The sequence below is a fragment of the Carcharhinus amblyrhynchos genome, chromosome 20, assembly GCF_965287045.1.
Source record: "Carcharhinus amblyrhynchos chromosome 20, sCarAmb.v2.hapA, whole genome shotgun sequence".
Classification (NCBI taxonomy): domain Eukaryota; kingdom Metazoa; phylum Chordata; class Chondrichthyes; order Carcharhiniformes; family Carcharhinidae; genus Carcharhinus; species Carcharhinus amblyrhynchos.
Window position 1 is genome coordinate 19,067,972 of NC_137343.1, and position 22,756 is coordinate 19,090,727.

The 22,756-nt window shown below is 43.3% G+C and overlaps 1 protein-coding gene across 1 annotated transcript in view; it reads left to right on the plus strand.

The window, feature by feature from the left end:
• The first annotated feature begins 213 nt into the window (after positions 1-213).
• LOC145355808 (clustered mitochondria protein homolog) overlaps positions 214-22,756 on the plus strand; it is a 75,363-nt gene continuing 52,820 nt past the window's right edge. The window contains exons 1-4 of the mRNA XM_080208198.1: positions 214-357; positions 14,482-14,657; positions 15,458-15,629; positions 21,930-22,073. Coding sequence (XP_080064324.1) covers positions 231-357; positions 14,482-14,657; positions 15,458-15,629; positions 21,930-22,073 — 619 coding nt within the window. The 5' untranslated portion in view covers positions 214-230. The remainder of the gene's footprint in view (positions 358-14,481; positions 14,658-15,457; positions 15,630-21,929; positions 22,074-22,756) is intronic.

Consider the following 22,756-nt stretch of genomic DNA (forward strand, 5'->3'; position numbering starts at 1 on the left):
ATTAAACTTAACACTATCTTGTATTTATTTCGATTGGGCTCATCCGCCCATACTAGGATTTCAATTCCTTATCAGTGTTCTGGAGTTGAAGTTATCCCCAGTCTGGGGAGACCGACCCACCCACTGACACGCCTAGTCTCCATGGAAATGTGACCATATATGAATATTGGGCGTAACTCTGCTCCTTCCTATAACTAGTCCAATCCAAGGGTGTCGTGAGTTACCTGTACATGGAGAGAGAGCTAGTTTGTGTTAGAGCAGGCAGTGAGAGAGGCGGGATGGTGAGTATTGCGGGCAGTGAAGCGGGGGAAAGCAACAGCAGCCACCCCAAGAAGGAGCCGCCAGGGAGTGCAACAGGTGAGAAGCACGGATCCGAAATGTACCTGCAGCTCGGAGTCAGAGCACAGCACCGGGAAACACCCCGACAAGCCAGCACTGGGTGTGAGCGGAAGTAAAGTACGGTCAGAAAATAATTAATAGCAGGGCGGTGCACCAACTTGAGTCAAGGAGAGACAGAGAAAACGAAAGGGGAAAGAAGGAATGGAGGCTAGGGTGAAAGGGTGGAGAGGAATCTTGCTTACAGGACTCTGGATACCCACTGTGGGCAGGACAGGAGAGTTAGCAATGTTCACTTTCTTTGTTGTGCTGCTGTTTATACTGTACCATGCAATGCAGATCTGAAGTGTGTGTGCAGACCAGAAAAGTCCCCTTCGGTTCTTAAATATTCAACACTGAGCGATTGATTAGGAGACAGCCTATAGGTGTAGACAGCCTAATGATGTGCCTCAGCATACCTGGTGAAATGCAGGGAGGGCCAGTCACGGTTTCTGCTCCTCGCCTCAATTCAGTGACTCACCCTGCAGAGTGGGTGTGTGGGACTGGCGGTGGAGGGTATTCTATGAGATCACTATTGGGGGTTGGTTGTGATTCCTCTCGAGTCAGCTGAATTATCAAATGTTACAGTGCAAAACCCAAACTTGCTGCCAGCGCTCTCTTTTAACCCACACGAGCCCAGATACTTTAAGCCAACACTTCTGCTAACTCTCTTCCCCACCCCATTCTATTTTATAACTATCAAATTCTTTGAAAAAGAACTGTCTTCTGTGACTGACATTTTAGCAACTTGCCGTGTAAATACTTTAAACATTCCTTTTCATTGTCTGGTATAATCCTCACTGTCTTATCACTAGAAACAATTTTATAAGGCTACCCATTAACCTTCTCAGCTCTGGTGAGAAACGTCCGAACTTAAAAATCCGAACTATAACTTATTACTGGTAATATAGTGCCCAATGTATGCCCAATATAGCAATTCCTTGCTATAATGATTTGCCCAAAGCTCTACATGCTGCTTTACAATTTAGGTTTTATGACATCTTGTGCAAGTTTAAAATTAATTCCTTACATTGGTTCTCAGGGTACAAAATGCAAGGCGGCAATTCTCTTGGTGATATGGCTTTGTGGTCACGCTGTGGCATAATGACCTGTACATGTACACATGACAGATCCTCCGCTCCAGTAAAAATCTTATTGAATTTTTACCTAATTATTATTTCCAAAGTGTATTACTTCACACCTCTGTACACTGTACAGCAGCAACAATTTCTCTGCACCTCCTGCTACCTTATCTGTGCCCTTCTGTAGCCTTTCAAATTCTTTGTTGTGGTCTTCACGGTGATCAATTTGGTGGTGTTAACTCACTTCCTATTAGATCAGCTACTTGCCGCGCTTCATTATCCTGAACTTCAATCATGTAACGCCCTTGCCTTGGAACAGCAACACACCTACTCAGAAATTACTACAGAGAAAACAAACCTGCTCTATTCACAAAATCTTTCACCTCTCTTTCACTCTATATGGCAGCAGTTATTGCTGAAGTGATACACCCACTATTAGCATTGGATGGCATCTTGGGTTGCATCATGATGCAACTGTGTCAGACATTGCAAATCCTCTGCAAGGATGGATTATTCAAAGTCACCAAAGCTAAAGTGAGGCTAAGTGTGTGAAAAGGTGGTAGCACATGTTGGAGGCTGAATCCATTAAATTACATAGCGCAGTGTTGACATTTGCCTCATTTGAATAATTCCCTTATTAAAGTACTTTAAATCTTGTTGGTTTTTTTTTGAAACACACGAATGATTGTGGCACCAGCAGTTCAGGCACTTTAAAAATGAGCAGCTCATTTTGAAAGGCAAGGTGTTCGCAACATGTAGAAGATGGTTCAAATTAACGTTGGGTGTAACAGCATCAGCTGAAATGAAAATTGCCAACTCCAATGCACCCCTCCCCGATGAGTTCTATGCCTGTTTTGAGCAAGAGACCAGTGAAAGCATGCCCTCCATCCTGAAAGCTTCGGACGCACTTGTGTCCGAGCTCACCACTGCTGACTTCAGAGCAGCTTTCTCAAAAGTCAATCCATGGAAAAAAAAACTGGCCCAGATGAGATACCAGGATGAGCACTCAATCCTGCATGGACCATCTGGTGGGGGTTTTCGCAGACATCTTCAACTTCTCTTTACAACAACCTGAGGTCCCTACCTGCTTCAAGAAGATGACCAGCATACCAGTTGCAAGGAAAAGCTAGGCAGTGTGCCTTAATGATCACCTGTGGCTCTGACATCCATCATTATGAAGTGCTTTGAAAGATTAGTCATGACATAAATCAATTCCTGCCGATCAGATTGCCTGGATCCACTATACTTAGCCTATAGTCACAACAGGTCCACAGCAGACACCATCTCTCTGGCTCTGCACTCAACTCTGGAACACCTAGGTAACAAAGACACCTATGTCAGACTCCTATTCATAGACTACAGGTCAGCCTTCAACACCATTATTCCTACGAGACTCATCTCCAAACTTCATGTCCTGGGGCTTGGAGCTTGCCTCTTCCCTCTGCAACTGGATCCTAGACTTCCTAACCCACAATGCAGTCAGTATGGATAAGCAATAACATCTCCTGTATAATCATCCTCAACACCAGTGCACCATGGGGCTCCTTACTATACTCCTTACATGTCTTTTGACTGTATGGCCAAATTTGCCTCCAACTCGATTTTCAAGTTTGTTGATGGCACCACTGTTGTGGATCTGATCTCAAAAAGTGAGCTTTCTCTTCCTCAATGTCAATAAAACGAAAGAGATAGCTATTGACTTCAGGAAGTGTATGGAGGACGTGCCCCTGTCCACATCAATGGGGATGAAGTAGAAATGGTCACGAGCTTCAAGTTTTTTAGTAACATGATCACCAATAACCTGTCCTGGCTCCCCCCACCCACCCGCACCGCCCCCCATTGCAGACCCCATAGTTGAAGCCCACCAGGATCTCTACTTTCTCAGAAGACTAAGGAAATTTGGCATGCCAGTTACGACCAACACTAATTGCTACAGGTGCACCATAGAAAACATTTTTTTCTGGTTGTATCATAGCTTGGTACAGCTCCTACTCGATCCAAGACTGCAAGAAACTACAAAGGGTTGTGAATGAAGCCCAATCCATCACAGCCTCCCATCCATTAACATTGTCTACGCTTCCCACTGCCTCGGCAAAGCAGCCGGCATATTTAATGACCCCACACATCCTGGATATTCTCTCCCAACTACTTTAATCGGGAAAACGATACAAAAGTCTGAGGTCACGTACCAACCGACTGAAAATCACTTCTTACCTCCTGCCATCAGACTTTTGAATGGACCTACTGCACATTAAGTTGATCTTTCTCTACAGCCTAGCTATGACTTTAATGCTACATTCTGTACTCTCTCCTCTCCTGTATGTATGCTATGCTTTGTATGTATACTTCTCACTGTATACTAATACATGTGACAATCAATCAAATCAAAATTCTGTATTCATCAAAAGGCTTTTCTGGTTGCCCTGCCTGTGTATCTGGTTTCCTCCTTCTCCTGCTGCCCATTACTCACCTGGGCAGACTGCAGGCCATAACTAGTGCAGTTTTTTACCCTGCAGCATTGGCAACTGCATCTCTTTCAATGCAAAGTGAATAAATATCACTTATTTCCTTTCTGTCACTTGTTTTGGCACTGGAATCGGCAGATTCAATCTAAGCTTTGATCTACAGCACTAAAGTTTAGCCCAGATTATTGGATGAAGTGTGGTAGTTTTTTTTAATGTGAATGCTCAGCAGATGCCTTTTGTGATGATTAGAACAACAAGGCCACATGAAATAAAGTGGGAGGCTGCATTCAGAAGGTTGTTAGAATTATTTTATTGAAAAAGTTCACTTAGAAGCAAATTACCATGAATACTGGAATCTGAAACAAAATGTTGGAAAATCCCTACAAGTCTGACAGCATGAGTCATCTGGACTCGAAATGATGGCTCTATTCTCACTCTGCAGACGCTGTCAGGCCTGCTGAGATTTCCCAGCGTTTTCTGTTTTGTGAACTGCTTATTGATTTTAGCCCAACAGAGAAGCTAATATATCTGAAATAGATCACAGGAGTTGGTTAGTGTCTGTTTGTGGTTGGGAAGAGAAAAATATTGTTCGTCAGCACTTCCATTTGCCTGAGGTGTTTTTCATTTAAATGTGTAAGAGATTGGCATGGGACGTTAAATCAGAAGTGCTTTTGAATGCTGACATTCAAATTGGAGGAGTGGGAGGGACTTTAGCAGAGAACAGGGAGTATTCAAGTAAAGTGCAATTACACAAAATTTGGAATGAAAGTTACCACATTACCGCAGGAGATTAATTGTTTTTGCATGTTGGTGGTGATTTTGAACAGTGAGTAAGTACTGCACCTACTTTTCTGTGTTAATAGTTAGTTATTGACTTGGGTGTGCTGCCTCAGTAGTACTGAGAGCTGACTGTTGCCAAGACCGGGTAGAGCAGACCACTGCAAAGGCCTGGCTGCTGATGAATCACATTGTGCAGCCTATACATTCTCGCCATGGCGTTGGACTGGGGTGGGCACAGTAAGTCATCTCACAACACCAAGTTAAAGTCCAACAAGTTTATTTAGTAGCACGAGCTTGCGGAGCATTGTCTCAATTACAAGATAATGGTTGGAATGTAAGTCTTAACAGGTAATTGAGTCTTTATAGATACAGACAATGTGAGTGGAGAGAGGATTAAGCACAGGTTAAAGAGATATGAATTGTCTCCAGCCAGGACAGTTAGTGAGATTTTGCAAGCCAGCAATCTCTCTCCAGCAATCAGCTTGTAGACTCAATGCAGAAAGAGTCAAATTCTGGCTCTGCAGGTCAACTTACAACACAGACCCATTTGACCCAACACAATCATGCAGGTGTTTCTGCTCCTCAAAAGCCTCCTTCTCGGAGCAGGCTTGAGGGGCTAGATGGCCTACTCCTGCTCCTATTTCTTATGTTCCTAAGTTCCTTCCTCCAACTCTTTACCTAACCCCATCAACCTACCACAACACTACTGGAAGCTGTTTGGAGGATCCTACTTTGCTTCCAGCCCCATCCCCAGATCCAGCTCGTATCATTTTGTTTCTATGTTTTGGATGATTTCTACAATAGTTTATCACACGTGCAATTATTTTTAAGCCAGTGGTTTAGGGGCAGCATGATGGCACACTGCTTAGCACTGCTGCCTCTCAGTGCCAGGGACCCAGGTTCAATTTGGGTGACTATTCAAACTCCACACAGACATTCTCCCTGTGTTTGCGTGGGTTTCCTCCCACACTCCAAAGATATGCAGGTTGGGTTGATTGACCCTTAGTGTTAGGGGGTTGAACAGGGTAAATACCTGGGATTACAGGGATAAGGTTTAGGTGAGACTATTATCGGTGCAGACTCAATGGGCTGAATAGCCTCCTTCTGCACTGCAGGAATTCAATGATGCTATGATTTGATGTAGTGCCCTACCCAATAGATACTGATTTAGAATATATGGCTGCCCCTTAGTGATATTTTACACAGGGACTTTCAGGAAAATGACAGTATACAGTCTGCTTTTTAATCTGACCTTTTCACATCTCTATCTGGCAAGACAAATACAAAGAGAAAAGGATAAGTTGGCCATTTCATAATCTCTTCAGTATAACCAATGTTAGACAAACAAGATATACTGCACCAACTGGAGTGTACTTGCATTTTGCAGAAGCACCTTTTTAAAGCAGGAAATGCCTATGGCAACCTGCAGAAACCAGCTGGTGTGTTTTAGACCCTCTGGGTCTATCGAGGTGAATGGTGTACTATAATATGCTGCTCCTGAGGTCAGCACTGTCATTGACAGCATCGCGACAAGCTACTTGTAGCAGTAACAAGGGAGAGAGGCTGTGCGATGTGTATTATATATACAAATTGGTTTCAGTCAATCACCTATCTCCTCCCCAGGGTTCTGCAATGACTGCACTGTTAAATTCACAGCCTTTCATTTCAGGCTGTGCATTTTCCTGGTGACGTCTGTTGGACATTTGCACTTTTTTATAGTTGAGGCTACCTCACTATGTTTTTAAGGCAAGGATGGATTTTTGAACAGTAAAGGAATCTAGGACTATGGTGAGTGGGCCGGGTAAATGAAGCTGAGTCCACGAAAAGATCAGCCATGATCTTATTGAATGGCGGAGCAGCTCAAGGGGCCAGATGGCCTATTTCTGCTCTCTATGTTCTTATGTGCTGTACAATTTTAAACAAATACCTTTGACAGAAGCACCTAATTTACAACTGCATTTCCTCTGCAGTTTTCTCTGGGTGGGTCATGCAGCCACCAAGATGTTGGAATTCAAAATATGCTTGCCTGATCTATGATCATGTGATTTTTCTTGAAGGAGGATACCACAACAGAGAGCACAATTGGTGAAGTAGCCAGCTATTCAAAACAAAATATCTCTCTCTGTAAACACACCTTGTATCTAACCTGACTGGGATCTACTTTAAAGTGCAAACACCTTCAGGTTCAGATGTTTGAACAACAAAAATAGTGGCTGAAATAAGTTAATTTTGAAGAAAGCATTGACTCAAATAAACATAGATGAATTGAAAGCAATTAATTTTAGTCAGTGTACACCAATAAGCAATAAATGGCAGAAAACTGAATAATTAAATCATTTAATTTATTCTTTCTGAAGTTCCAAACTTGGGAACTGGCAAATAGCAGAAACACCATCAAAAACCTTATTATTTTATGAACTCCTGAGATGCCAGCTAGATTTTTTTTTAAATTGCATTCCATGAAATGAACGTCAACCCAAATGCTTAAAAATGATCCCACAAGTAAAATTTATTCGAGGGCCACTCTGTTCCTGACCACATTACAGCCTTGGTTCAAACGCGGATGAACCATCTGGATGCATTAGGGACAATGAGTGTAATCAATTACACTCCATCTCATACCACAGGGTGTGGTATCCACACCCAGGATACCACACCCTGGGTGTGGCATCAAAGAGCCCTAGCAAAATTGAAGTCAATGGCAATTGCCTACCAGAAAGGAAGATGGTTGTTAGAGACTAATCATTTCAGTGCCAGGAAATTTGCTGTCGGAGTTCCTCCAGGTAGTGTCCTAGGTCCAACCCTCTTCAATTACCTTTCCTCCATCATAAGGTAAGAAGTAGGAATGTTTGCTGATTGCATATTGTCAATGTTTGCTACTCCTTGGGTACTAAAGCAGTCCATGCTAATGTACAATAAGGCTTGGGCAGGCAAGTAGTAAGCAAGACTTGTGCTGCACGAGAACCAGGCAATGACCATCTCCAATAAGAGACAATCCAACCATCTTCCCATTGCTGAATCACCCACTGTCTATAACTTGGGGACTTATCAGAAACTGAACTGGACCACCATATAAATACTATAGCTACAAGAGCAGGTAGGAAGGCTGAGTATTGAGGAGAGGATCTCACTTCCTGACTTCAAAGTCTGTCCACCATCTACAAGGCACAAGTCAAGAGTGTAATGGAATATTCTCCACTTGCCTGAGTGCAGCTCTAATAACACAACTCAAAATAGCAATTTGGTCTGCCCCCCATTCACCTCCTTAAACATGCATTTCTTACAGTGGCAGAAATGTGTGCCATCTACAAGGTGCACTACAGCAATTCATTAAGGCCCTTTCAACAGAACTTTCCAAATCATTGATAGCTATCATCTAGAAGGACAAGGGCAGATGATACATGGGAACACCACCCCACTGCAAGTTCCCACTCCAAGCCGCTTGCCATCCTCACTTATTGACCTTCCTTTATTGTCAGGGGATCAAATTCCTGAAAACCCTTCCCAGTAGCTCTGTGGGTGTGTCAGTGCCAGATAGACGAGAGTAGTTCAGGAAGACAGCTCACCACCAATGAAATATTTACGCTCGCTCAGATCCTTCCACGTTTGGGAAATTCAAGTAGTTGAAGCCTACACCTGTTTCAACTTGATGATCTTGCCTGCTGATTCTGATTTAGTTTTTGAGTTGACTTTGTTGCTTTCTCTTTGCTTTCAGCCTCTTACTTGATTTCAGGTCGTGTAAATCATTGAACACCTGTCCATCTTTACTTTGAATTTTCTGCCTTTGCTGAGGTTTCAGCACCCTGATGTCTGCCTCCTCCAACAACCAAACACAACCTTCCTCTCCCCTGAGTGCTTTCACATTCACCATTTTCCTCTTTGGGGGGGGGGAGGGGAATGTATTTTGGCTGTCTCTACTTCAGCTAATTATTAACAGTTGAATATTTAAGAATGAGAGGAAACAACTTTAATTTCTAACTTGCCACTCTTTTAGTTCCAAATAAACAACATTCCTCTTACAGGCTTAAATACTACTTTAAATACAATTAGCAACCATAAATATAGTTGCTATAATGAGTGCAGACAGTCTTGAAGCTTTCAGAGAGAGGTAAAGTTTCAGAAGCCTGCAAAAGCCTTCTAACTTCAACCACAGAATTGATGGCAGGGTAAGGAAGTATTACATGGGAGCAGAAGGAAATCAGTGAGAAATCTCCTATATCACACTTGCCAGTCTTTAGGCAATTTGATTCAATCCACATGATAATAGAAAACGGCTGAGCAAACTAAGCATCACAAGGCCTTGGACTCTGATAAACATCCTGTGTGTAATACTGTAGACATCTGTCCCAGAACTAGCTATGGCCATAGCCAAGCTGCTCCAATACAGTATTATTACTGGCATCTATTTGAAATGTGAAATATTGGCCAGATACATCCTGTCCATTAAAGCAGTACAAATCTAATCCAGCCAATTAGCACCCTGTCAATCTATTCTCAATTATCAGAAAAGTAAAGAAAGGTGTTGCTGACGGGGCCAGTTAGACACAGTTAGTAATAACCTGCTCCTGGTATACCAGTTTGAGTTTCAATTGGACCACTTGGCTCCAAACAACATTGGGATAGACATGGACAAAAGAGCTGAGTGTCTGAGGTGAGGTGAGGATGACGATGACAGCTCTCAGTATCAGGCAGCATTTGACTGGAGTATGACAAGAGGGCAATCTAGTAAAATTAAAGTCAATGGGAGTCAGGAGTGGGTGGAGATTCTCCACTGGCCTAGTTTTCCTGACAAAAATTTAATTACAATATGCTCCAGGCTTTCACAAAGCCATTCAGTCTAGCTGTTCTTATTTCTTACTGAACACAGTGAATCAATAAAGTAATTCTTAATGTGGTGATTGTTGTGAAGTTGATATATATTTTTTATGTTTAAGGGGAATGTTTCAAAATTCAGCTTCATAGTACAGACAGTCAGTATGTATAGCAGGAGTACAATTCAGATGCTGGGTGAGCAGGATAATTCCTCATTTTAGCCTTGAAAGTGGCATAAAGTCAGTGGACTTTTGTTTATTTTACTGGAATTTCTGATTAGGCTGATTGACTGACAGGTCATATGGTGATGTGGTTTATGTGTAGTCCTGGACCTGCAGCAGAGAGAAAAATCTTTTGCACAAAGTAGTTTAGCTTGTAGCTGAAGCCTGGTTGAAGTTAAAGGATTTTGCAGATGTTTCTCGCTTAAAGCTTCAAAACTGTCTGCACTTGTTTATAGCAAATATATTTATGGTTGCTAACTGTATTTAAAATGGCATTTAAGCCTAAGAGAAATGTTGCTTATTTGGAACTGAAACAGTGATGAATTAGAAATTAAAGTTGTTTCCTCATTTTTTAAATATCAACCTGTTAATAGTTAAGCTGCTTCAAAGCCCTATTTAAACAGTTTTTAAATACAGTTTTTTTACTATAAAGCATCAGTGGAATTACTCCTGGAACAAAACATTCTATCCTCACATTTATGCCAGGATAGAAAAACTTGTTGGGGTCTAGTCTAGCTTCCTAATATTCTTGGATCCTACATGCCAATTAATTTCTCCATTCAGGCTGGTATCCTGATTTAAGGAAGATTAAATGAAAAACCTAACTCAGCTTTGGTATGGTTACCCGCTTCTGAATTTATCGAGCCATGATTTTTTTTATGGGCTGATCAGCATTAACAAAGAACAACTTTTTTTCAACCATGGGATATGGAAATCACTGGTTGGTCAGCAGTTATTGCCCATCCCTTGTTGCCCTTGAAGGTGGTGGTGGTGAGCTGCCTTCTTGAATCATCGCAGTCTATGTTCTGTGGGTTGACCCACAACGCCATTAGAAAGGGAATTCCAGGATTTTGACCCAGCGACTGTGAAGGAATGGCGATATATTTCCAAGTCAGGATGGTGAGTGGCATGGAGGGGAACTTGCACGTGGTGGTGTTCCCATGTATCTGCTGCCCTTGTCCTTCTAGATAGAAGTGGTTGTGGGTTTGGATGCTGTCTAAGGATCTTTGGTGAATTGCTGCAGTGTGTCTTATAGGTAGTACACACTGCTGCTACTGAGCATTGGTGGTGGAGGGATTGAATGTTTGTAGATGTGGTGCTAATCAAGTGGGCTGCTTTGTCCTGGATGTGTCAAGCTTCTTGAGTGTTGTTGGAGTTGCACCCACCCAGGCAAGTAGGGAGTATACCATCACACTCCTGACTTTGTGCCTTACAGACAGTGGATAGGCTCTGGGGAGTCAGAAAGTGAGTCACTCGCCACAGTATTCCTAGCCTCCGATCTGCTCTTGTAGCCACTGTTCATGTAATAAGTCCAATTAAGTTTCTGGTTAACAGTAACCCCAGGATATTGACAGCAGGGGATCCAGTGGTGGTTACACCGTTGAATGTCAAGGGGCAGTGGTTAGTGTCTCTTATTGGTGATGGTTATTGCCTGGCATTTGTGTGGCATGAATGTTATTTGCCAGTTGTCAGCCCAAGCCTGGATATTGTCCAGATTTTGTTGCATTTGAACATGGACTGCTTCAGTATCTGAGGAGTCGTAAATGGTGCTGAACATTGTGCAGTCATCGGTGTACTTCCTCACTTCTGACCTTGTGATGGAGGGAAGGTCATTGAAGCAGCTGAAGATTGTTGAGCCGACGACACTGCCCTGAGGGACTCCTGCAGAGATGTCCTGGAGCTGAGATGACTGACCCTCCACAATCACAACCATCTTCCTATGTGCCAGGAATGACTCCAACCAGCAGAGAGTTTGCCCCTGATACCCACTGATTCCGGTTTTGCGAGGGCTCCTTGATACCACATTCGGTTGAATGCAGCCTTGCTGTTGGACTGTCATTGTCACCTCCCCTCTGGAATTCAGCTCTTTTGTCCATGTTTGAACCAAGGCTGCAATGAGGTCAGGAGCTGAGGTGACCCTGGCAAAATCTAAACTGGGTGTCACTGAGCAGGTTATTGCTGAGTAGGTGCTACTTGCTAGCACTGCTGCATGGAACATGAAGTTGAAAGAGGTGTGAAATCCAGATTGTCACGCTCCCCTGAGCTCTGCTAGCGCATGTGATATTGAAGGGCAAAGAAAAAGTCAGGGAAGGAATATTTAAGTAGTGTGAATAGTGATAATTCTCAGTTACTAATTGAAATGAAAGGTTGGGGGGAGAATCCTTGGAGGGTTTAGCTGCATGGAGATGTGTTGCAGCCTGTATTATAAAGTATTGTTTTGGGTTACTGAAGTCTGAGCTTAACAGATCCACCCAGAGTTCTTCCCACCAGACAGGTTTGTCAGAATGCTGCAGCAAATTTGGGGAACCACAAGACTGGTCTTCCCACTTAATGCTTCAAGCTGCATTGTTCGTCCGTATGGCCAAGGCATTTTAACTTTCTTTTCCTCCTCCTCCTCCTTCTGAGAACTTGTGTTAATTTCTGGCACAAATTTCACAAAACATTGTCAGCATGCCATGGGCCGATGTTAGTACAAGCAATAGGATTAGCAATTCAGATCAGTGACCCTTTTACCATGTTGTAAAGTAATGTGAGCACAACAAATGTGCTTCTAACCTTGGACAAGTCCAGCACTCCTCTATCTGGTTTCCACTTTTAATCATTGTTGGAAACAAGTTTGATTTGTGGTAAGTCTAAGTGTGGAATTTGGAAAACCTATGGGAGGTTTGTATAAGGAAGGCACACACCGCCCCCATCTCAGATTCAACTGATATTTTAAGTGAGATTATTATGGCTTTTTGTGGAATCAAGAAGTATGCATATCTGAATAACCTGGCACAATATATGCTTTTGTATGTACATAATACACTGTTTTGTACGTGTTTTAAATTAGCAAGTGACTCATAACCCTTCCTTATCTAGAGACAGGCTCATACCTTGGTGATTCCAAGACTAAAACCTTTTGGTTGTTCTTGGAGATCAGCAACCGCAGAGTCCCAAATGGTGGCAATCACCTTTTCCCATGCAATCATAGAATTCCTAAAGTGCAGAAGGAGGCCATTTGGCCCATCAAACCTTAACTAACAACAATCCCACTCAATCCCTATCTGGCACAGGAAGAGTCTGTTCAGCCCATTGCATGCCTGCTGGAAAGAAAGGGTTGTCCAGCTTAATACCAGGTTCCAGCTATGGGACTGGAGCCTTGAAGATTACAGCACCTCCAAGTGACTATCCAATTATTTTTTAACGCAGTGGGGATTTATGTCATTACCCTCTTTCAGGCAGAAAGTTCAAGGCCCACACCACCCTCTGGGTGAATAAATTACTGCTCACTCACCCACCCACCCCTCCCACCCCCTTAATTTTTCTACCAATTATTTAACATCCATGTCCCATGGTGGTTAACCTCTCTGCTTATGGGAAAGAAGTTATTCTAGTCCGCTCAATCTCACCTCAATTAAATCTCCCCTGAACCTTCTCTGTTCCCAAGAAAACAACCTGAACTCTCTCTAAAACTCTCCATTCCTAACATCAGCCTCCATCAATCTGAGTTATACCTTATGGTGTAAGCACAGGCCCACACTCGCTGGTGCACGGAGCCGGAGTAGATGCTGTATTCTGACGTTTAGTCCAAGGATCAGTTCATTGGGCATTTCAATGTAGGGTGTCTCACTGATCAAGCAGATGTCAACCCCACAAACTCTGGTCATAATCCATCAACTCTGGATTCAAACTAAACCCCAGTGGAGAAGATGAGTGGAAAAGCAAATTGCGTGGAGGGTGTGGAAAGTCTGCAGAGAGATCTGGATAGGCTGAACAAGTGGGTGAGGACCTGGCAGATGGAGTATAATGTTAGCAAGTGTGAGGTTATCCACTTTGGCAGAAATAATAGTAGGATGGATTAGTATTTAAAAGGCGAAAAGCTGCAGCATGCTATGGTGCAGAGGGACCTGGGGGTCCTTGTGCACGAGTCGCAAAAACCCAGTCTGCAGGTGCAGCAGGTGATCAAGAAGGCGAATGGAATGTTGGCCTTTACAGCGAGGGGGATGGAATATAAAAGTAGGGAGGTCTTGCTGCAACTGTACAGGGCACTGGTGAGGCCAGAGCTGGAGTACTGTGTGCAGTTTTGCTTGCCGCACTTGCAGAAGGATATATTGGCCTTGGAGGGAGTGTAGAGAGGTTCACTAGGCTAATACCAGAGAGGAGGGGGTTGGCCTATGAAGAGAGACTGGGTCTGTACTCGTTGGAGTTTAGAAGGATGAGGGGGGATCTTATAGAGACTGAAGATAAGGAAGGGGATGGATAGGGTAGAGGTAGAGAGATTCTTCCTGCTTAGAAAGGATAGCAGGACTGGAGGACACAGCCTCGAGGTGGGGGGGGGGGGGGTGGTGGCGGGCGGGCGCAGTTTAGACCAGAGTTGAGGAGGAACTTCTTCACTCAAAGGGTGGTGAATCTCTGGCATTCTGTGCCCGTCAAAGTGGTGGAGGCTACCTCAATTAAATATATTTAAGTCACAGGTAGATAGGTTTCTGATACAGGGGAATTAAGGGTTATGGGGAGAAAGCGGGAAAGTGGAACTGATCCACTTCAGATCAGCCATGATCTTATTGAATGGCGGGGCAGGCTCAAAGGGCTAGATGGCCTACTCCTCCTATTCCTTATGTTCTTATGTCTCTGAATAGCAGCTTTGTATTACGTATTCATGCTTCATGGTTTCTGTTATGGTGTGCAGTCATTTACATTAAAATTTACTGGTCACAATTCTCAAGCTTTGTTCCTTTAGAGTTTATGTTTCATTCTCTGCAGATCCTGAGAGCACTAAAGCTTTATCCAATGGTAAAAGCTCTGAGAGGACTCTGCCAGTGAATAGTCCAATTGCTGCTGCTGATGTGCATACAAATGGTGTTGCAGAGGTCGATCCCACTCTGAACACGCTTAAGATCAGGATCCATGCAGCCGGAAGTGACGCCATTGACTTGCAAGTGGGTTAATTAGCTGTTTTCTCATTTTGGCATTTTGGTTTCCTAACAGCATCTCTCAACAACTGCAATCTTTTATTACAGTAGAGTGTAGAAAACTTTTTCTAAGTGCTTTATGGAGATCTAATCAAAAGAGAAATTAATCCAGAACAATAGAGGATATATTTTTGAAGTGGTGACCCAGAGTTTGGTGAAAGGGGTGAGTGTTAGAAGGATCCTGAAGGATTGATTGAAGAGGTTTGGAGCAAATTTTTTTCCAGAATATGAAGCCCAGATGACGAAGGCACCATTCTCTTTAGTGAGATGAAGGGAAGACAGAGCTACAAATGATGCCAGGGCCAGAAGAATGGAGAATTTGCTTGGGAGAAAAGAGTACAAGGACAATTGGCAGAGATAGAAAGAGGCAAAGATACAGAAAGATTTTGAGAATTTTAAATTTGAGGCAGTGTGAGATTAGCAGCCAATATCGGAGCTCGTCTAGGTGAACAGTTGGATGTGAACAGTCAGCTTTTGGATGAAGTGATATTCATCAAGATTGGGGAAGATGAGTGGATTAGACATGGTAAAGTCATGGATGATGATTCAGCAACAAAATAGGCCACTTTGGAGAACCCACAGCCAATTTAATTTTGGAGGTTTCAAAGGAACTGAACGTTCAGATTATCACACAAAAAATATGCCTGGAGTGTTCATTTGCTGTAATAAATGCCCAGTTATTTGAAACGGTTTGCTCTATGACCATTTGGTAAAGGTTCACACTTTGTATGCAACTTGACACAAATCATCTTGTGCCCTTTCTCCAGGTATCAGCTCAAGAGATGGTCCAGGAGATTATCCAGGTTCTGATGGAACGGGAGGACACATGCCATCGGACCTGCTTCTCTCTCCAGCATGATGGCAACATTCTGGATAACTTTGTGGAATTGTCCAGTATAGAAGGACTGAAGGATGGATCGGTTCTCCGAGTGGTAGAAGGTATAGCGAGGCATTCTGTTGAAGAATCGTAGTGCTTTGGGTAGATTGCCTACAAGCTTTATTCACTTGATACCAAGGTGCTGCCTGAACAATTGACGAGGATTCTCTAAAAATGTAAGGTTAGGAGTTACAATATTTCAGATTGGCTTGTTCCCATGATCCCTCACTTGTTGATAGCCTAACCTTGGCTGTACTGTCATTAGGAACAGATGGATGGAGGCTTCCTGAGGGAATGAAGTCAGGCTGGTCGCTATCATGTAAGTTGCAAATGGCAGAAAGCAGGAACACAGATCACCTGCTTAGGTATTCAACTGAGACCATCCAAAAGTTGGGGAAGGAATGGTGGGCTGATTTTGGCTGTAGAATTAAAATTATAGGGTGATGGTGAAGTCTGAAAAGCCAGAATGAGTTGTATTTTGAAAGCAAGACTGGACTTCTATTTTGATATCCCATTATGTATTAAAAATGGTGAATCATTTCAAGATGCCAATAGGTGGTGATATAAATATGACCACCCTAAAGACTGAGTAATCACAATTAATTCCTCGCTTAATGTAAGTAGCGCTGGTAGCTTTGCAAGAGCTATATATCTGCAGTTGCAAATAAACTTTTTTTAGAACATTTGTTGTGAAAGGACCATATCCAAGAACCATTAAGAAATGGTGCAGAAAAGATTTACCAGGATTTGACGGCTTGAGTTATAAACAGAGGCTGGATAATCTGGGACTTTTTTCCCTGGCGTGTAGAAGGCTGAGGGGTGATCTTGGAGGCCTATAAAATAACGAGGGGCATAGATCAGCTAGATAATCAACATTTTTCCCAAAAATAGGGGAGTCTAAAACTAGAGGGCATAGGTTTAATGTGAGGGGGGAGATACAAAAGGATTCAGAGGGGCAATTTTTTCCATGTAGGGTGATGAGTGACTGGAATGAACTGCCAGAGGCAGTGGTAAAGGCGGGCACAATTTTATCTTTTAAAAAAACATTTAGACAGTTGCTTGTGTAAGATGGGTATTGAGGAATTTGGGCGAAATGTGGGCAATTGGGACTGGCTTAGCAGTTTAAAAACTGGGTGGCATGGGCAAGCTGGGCCAAAGGAGCTGTTTCCAAACTGTAAACCTCTATGCCTCTAATTCCCTAGTTTCACCAGAAAATCAAAAAATTTGTATTCAAGATGAGAGATGCAAAATGAAAATGGCGAAAATTACAAAACTTAGCAGCAGCTGAGGATGGGAGGTCCACCCCTGCCCCAAATAAATAGCCAATGGACATCATTGTTCTTGGAAAGGTGAAGATGAAGCATCCAATCAAATGGGACAGCTTCTGGAGTGGAATTTGGTTACTCAACTGTAAATTTAAAAATATGAATTGTGACTGCAGCTTCGTAACTGCCAATCCCAACCCCTCTGCTAAGAGCACACTTCAGACCTTCTCTCCACTGAGCACCTACCGCATCCCTCCCAGCCCACTGTACAGTTGAACAGAAAGTCTTTACCCCAGCTGAAGAAAGTCAGCTCCGTGGAGGTGGATATCATACTCTACCTAATCCAGTGCAACTCTTCTTTCATCATGTTCCCCTCTCCATCAGGAAGGAATGTGCCACCGCTATCCCTTCTGCTCTTTCCCATCCACTTTCCTTTATTCTAGCCTCTCCCACTCTCCATCCCACTAGGAAACTACCATCTGGCTTGAGGGGAAAAAATCCGCTTCAGTCCAGTGTTACCCAACTGCATTTGGCTCCCTATTTTTCTCCCCATGGTCCAGTCTCTCTCATTCTCTCCGCCAGCAGAGGAGGGGTACGTGGGTTTCCAATTTTTTAAAAAAGTGGTACCATGTTTCCCATTGAGCTTCAACTGAAGGCTGGTCTTGGAAATCTGCCTGATTCCCAAATAGGTCCAGCTAAGATTGTGAAAGAACTTGAAAGCTCGTAGAGAGCTCTGTTGAAAATCTGGTGGGAGTGTGCAGCTACACGTTGCAGCTACGCATTGAGTCAGATAGTGGAGCAGCAACACAACAGACAGCTGGTCATGTCCATCCCAGAGGAAAACATATTGGGCTAATAAGAGGTTGAGTGGCTGCTAGGGAGCTCTTGACCACTGGACATGGGTGTCAGTGGGTTTGCTTGTGGGGCGAGCTCAGGCATGCAGGGTATCATCGCTCGCTCAGTATTGAGTGAAGACAAGGCTTCCAAATATAATTGAAAGTCCACCTGAGTGCGAGGAAGGCAGCAGTTGTGATGAGGAGCAACACATTCTGCAATTTTGACAAAGTGGATGTGGAAAGGATGTTTCCTCTTGTGGGTGAGTCTGGAACCAGGGGACATTGTTCTAAAATTAAGGGCTACCTGTTTAGGACAAAGATGAGGAGAATGGGTGGAATTTTCCACCCATGCTTGCCCCAAAACCGAAAAATCCCATCCGAGGTCAACGGACCTTTGTGTTGTCTGCCCCCACCTGCCATTTTTTTCCCAAGATTGTGTGACTTTGGAACTCTCTATCTCAGAAGGTGGTGGAAGTGGGGTGATTGAATATTTTTATGACATAGATGTTGATGGATATTTGTTAAGCAAGGGAATCAAGAGGGAATGTGGATCTCCACACAAACAGATTAGCCACGATCTTATTGAATGGTGGAGAGCAGGCTCAGTGGGCCTAATGGCCTATTTCTCCTACTTTGTGTGTTTGAAGGGAAGAGTATGAGAAGGGCGGCAAATTAAGTAGAAAACTTATCTTCCAGGAGAGCCCATTTCTTTCAATAGGTTGCCACTGGGGGCTCATGTTGCACTGGTTTGCATATAAATGAGGCTCCTGAACCTCAGTGGTAGCCCTGCTTCAACCAAACAAAGCTACTTGATTTTAATTCCTAGTGACCAACAGGTTCAGGCAGTTAAAACTCCTGCTTGAAAGTATTCTGTACCAAGGCAACTGGACTTGGACTGCAGATTATCCCCATCCCAAAGGGGTGAAACTGCTGATACTTATAGGCAGCCTCCACCTAAACAAGCTTTGAAACTTATTCCACTCTTATTTCCTTCCCAATTACGAAACCAAAAATACATTTAAAGCCCTTCTAGATTATTGCCTGCAATGTTCAGCCTCAGTTGAAATATGTCTGGACACTGAGTCCTGCACTGGTACCAGCTACCTCCCTGTACAGCCGAGATACGTCTGTGTTCTACGTCTTCCTCATTTCTAACCTTTTAAAAAATATTCTGCTTTATGACCAAGGTATACTGTTAAAATGGGGTTGGTGGTGAGGAGTGTCACATCTGCTTTACCTACATGCACTTTGTTACAAAGGGTTTGTAACACCATCACCTCATTACAGACCAGGATACATGGAACTTGTAACTTTGCTAGTGTGTATAGGGTGCTGTACCATATGTGTTACTATATTTACCTGTGCTTCTAATGTGGAAGGACAGTACTGCCTTGAGTTTCCTAATTCAGTGTTGAAGCTTTGCACTTGAGTAACTCTCCCTGTTCCTGTGACAAAATCTCTCTGAAGATGATTAATGCTTGTTTGATTTTTTTTTAAAGTTAATCAGAAAAATGTAGCAGTGTCCAAATGCAGCATGACCTGAACAGTATCCAAGCTTGGGCTGACAAGTGGGGAAATAAGATTTATGCCCCTCAGTGACCATCTCAACAAGAGAATCTAACCATCACCCTTGAAATTCAGTGGGAGATTCGGCAATAGAAATGCCATTATCAACATCCTGGGGATTACCATTGACCCAGAAACCATAGAACCATAGAAAATTACAGTTCAGAAACAGGTCTTTTGGCCCTTCTTGTCTATGCTGAACCAATTTTTGCCTAGTCCCACTGACCTGCACTTGAACCATATCCCTCCATACCCCTCTCATCCATGAACCCGTCCAAGCTTTTCTCAAATGTTAAAAGTGACCCCGCACTTACCACTTTATCTGGCAGTTCATTCCACACTCCCACCGCTCTCTGCGTGAAGAAGTCCCCCCTAATATTCCCTTTTAAACTTTTCTCCTTTCACTCTTAACCCATGCCCTCTGGTTTTTTTCTCCCCTAGCCCTCAGTGGAAAAAGCCTGCTTGCATTCATTCTATCTGTACCCGTCAAAATCTTATACACCTCTATCAAATCTCCCCTTATTCTTCTACGCTCCAAGGAATAAAGTCCTAACCTATTCAATCTCTCTCTGTAACTCGGCTTCTCAAGTTCCAGCAATATCCTTGTGAACCTTCTCTGCACTCTTTCAACCTTATTTACATCCTTCCTGTAACTAGGTGACCAAAACTGTACACATACTCTAAATTTGGCCTCACCAATGCCTTATATAACCTTACCATAACACTCCAACTTTTATACTCGATACTCCAATTTATAAAGGCCAATGTACCAAAAGCACTCTATGACCCTATCCACCTGTGACGTCACTTTTAGGGAATTCTGTACCTGTATTCCCAGATCCCTCTGTTCAACTGCACTCTGAGTCCTACCATTTAGCTGTACATTCTACTTTGGTTTGTCCTTCCAAAGTGCAATACCTCACTTGTCTGCATTTAAATTCCATTTGCCATTTTTCAGCCCATTTTTCTAGTTGGTCCAAATCCCTCCGCAAGCTTTGAAAACCTTCCTCACTGTTCACTACATCTCCAATCTTTGTATCATCAGCAAATTTGCTGATCGAATTTACCACATTATCATCCAGATCATTGATATAGATGACAAACAACAATGGACCCAACACCAATCCCTGCGGCACTCCACTAGTCACAGGCCTCCACTCAGAGAAGCAATCCTCCACAACCACTCTCTGGCTTCTTCCATTGAGCCAGTGTCTAATCCAATTTACAACCTCCCCATGTATACCTAGTGACTGAACCTTCCTAACTAACCTCCCATGAGGGACCTTGTCAAAGGCCTTGCTGAAATCCAGGTAGACAAAATGCACTGCCTTCCCTTCATCCACTTTCCTGGTGACCTCCTCAAAACTCTAATTGGTCAAACATGACCTACCATGCACAAAGCCATGTTGACTCTTCCCCAACAAGTCTCTGCCTATCCAAATATTTGTAGATCCTATCCCTTATCACACCTTCCAATAACTTGCCAACCACCAACATCAAACTTACTGGTCTGTAATTTCCCAGATTTCTTTTGGAACCATTTTTAAACAACAGAACAACATGAGCCACCCTCCAATCATCTGGCACCTCCCCTGTGAATATTGGCATTTTGAATATATCTGCCAGGGCCCCTGCAAGTTCAACACTAGCCTCCCTCAAGGTCCATGGGAATACCCTGTCCAGTCTGGGGGATTTATCCACTCTTATTTGCCTCAAGACTGAACAGGACTAGTCATATAAATACTGTGGCTACCAGACACTTCAGAGGCTGGGAATTCTGTGGAGAGTAACTAATCTCCTGACTCCCCAAAGCCTGTCTACCAGCTACAAGGTAGAGATCAGGAGTGTGATGGAATACTCTCCACTAATTTGCAAGAATGCAGGTCCAACAAGACTCAAGAAGTCTAACATCATCCAGGACAAAGCAGTCCACTTGATTGGCACTTCCTCGAACTCTGAACAGTGGCAGCGGTGTGTCCCATTTATAAGACGGACTGCATGAACTCAAAGATCCTCAGGCAGCACTTTCCACATCCATGACCACTACCATCTAAAAGCAAAAGAGCGGCAGGTACCTGGGAACACCACCACCTGGAAGTACAAGCTACTCACCATCATGACTTGGAAATATCACTGTTCCTTCACTGTTGCTGGGTCAAAATCCTGGAACTCCCCCCTCTAACAGCACTGTGGGTGTACATACACCATGTGGACTGCAGCAGTTCAGGCAGGTGGCTCACTGTCACCACCTTCTCAGGGGCAATTAGGGCTGGGCAATGAATGTTGGCCAAGCCAGTGATGCTCACACGCTGTAAAATGTTTTTTAAAAAAATTTGGTGAATAAGCTGCAAGGATTACAACCAAGCTTTTAATTTGTCACATGGAGACAGGGTAGACTAGTCAGGCCCTCTAGCCTGTTGCACCATTAGTTTAGGTCATGGCTGATATGTGCCACAACTCCTATCAACTTGCTTTGGTTCCATAATCCTTTAATTTATCAATCTTGGTTTTTATCTTTGCAATCGACCACCAGCCTCCTCTGTTTATTGCGGGGGAGGGGGGAGTTCCAGATTTCCATCATCCATATTGTGTTGGGCCTTTTAAATTGCTTTTCACCTTCCAGAGCTTTATAGTATCAAATGGAGCGGACATTGTGCTCTGGCACAGCATTGAAGTGACTTCCTTTCTGTTTCAGAACCATACACTGTCCGAGAGGTAAAGATTCACATTCGCCATATCCAGGATCTGTTGAAGAGCCTGGATCCTGCTGTTGCCTACAATGGCATTGAGTGCAACTCCCCATCTTTCTTAACCAGCATCTCTGAGGGAGATATTGGAGGTATGATTTATACATTTCTGTGAATCGAAATGGAAAAAATGATAATGCACCTAATAACCTCTTTCAGTGCTGTTATTGTATGATTCCACGGATTTGGGCAGTCTCGAACTAATACCCAGGAACACAGATCCTGGATGTTAGGCTATCAGAACACATCAGGAGGCTGGGAATTTTGCAGAGAGTAACTCCCCTCCTGACTCCCCAAAGTCTGTTCACCATCTACAAGGTAGAGATCAGGAGTGTGATGGAATACCCTTTGCTTATCTGGAATATCCACAACACAAACTGGCCTCATCTTGAAAATTAATTTGCAATCGCAGTCAATCAAGGAGATTGCTGCTGAAGTTATGATTTATGTGTGTTGTCTTAAAATGAGCTCTTTGTACTGAAAGACATCCAAGGGACTTGGCAAATATTCTTAAATTGAAAGCTGCATGCCACAGCATTCATTGCAAGAACAAATGAGTGTTGATGGCTTCCTCCTGAAGATATGGCTCTTTTTAACTGGGCATAAATTAGGTAATAACTTTAAACAGTATGAGCTTTGCTTCCTGAGGCCCAACATCAGGTTCTCATTCTTTTAAGGAAACACATGAGTGTTACCCAGCCCCTCTTGGGGGAAGAAACGTGAATGCAAAAGATGTAACACTTAGAAACAATGTAAACTATGAACAGGATAGTGA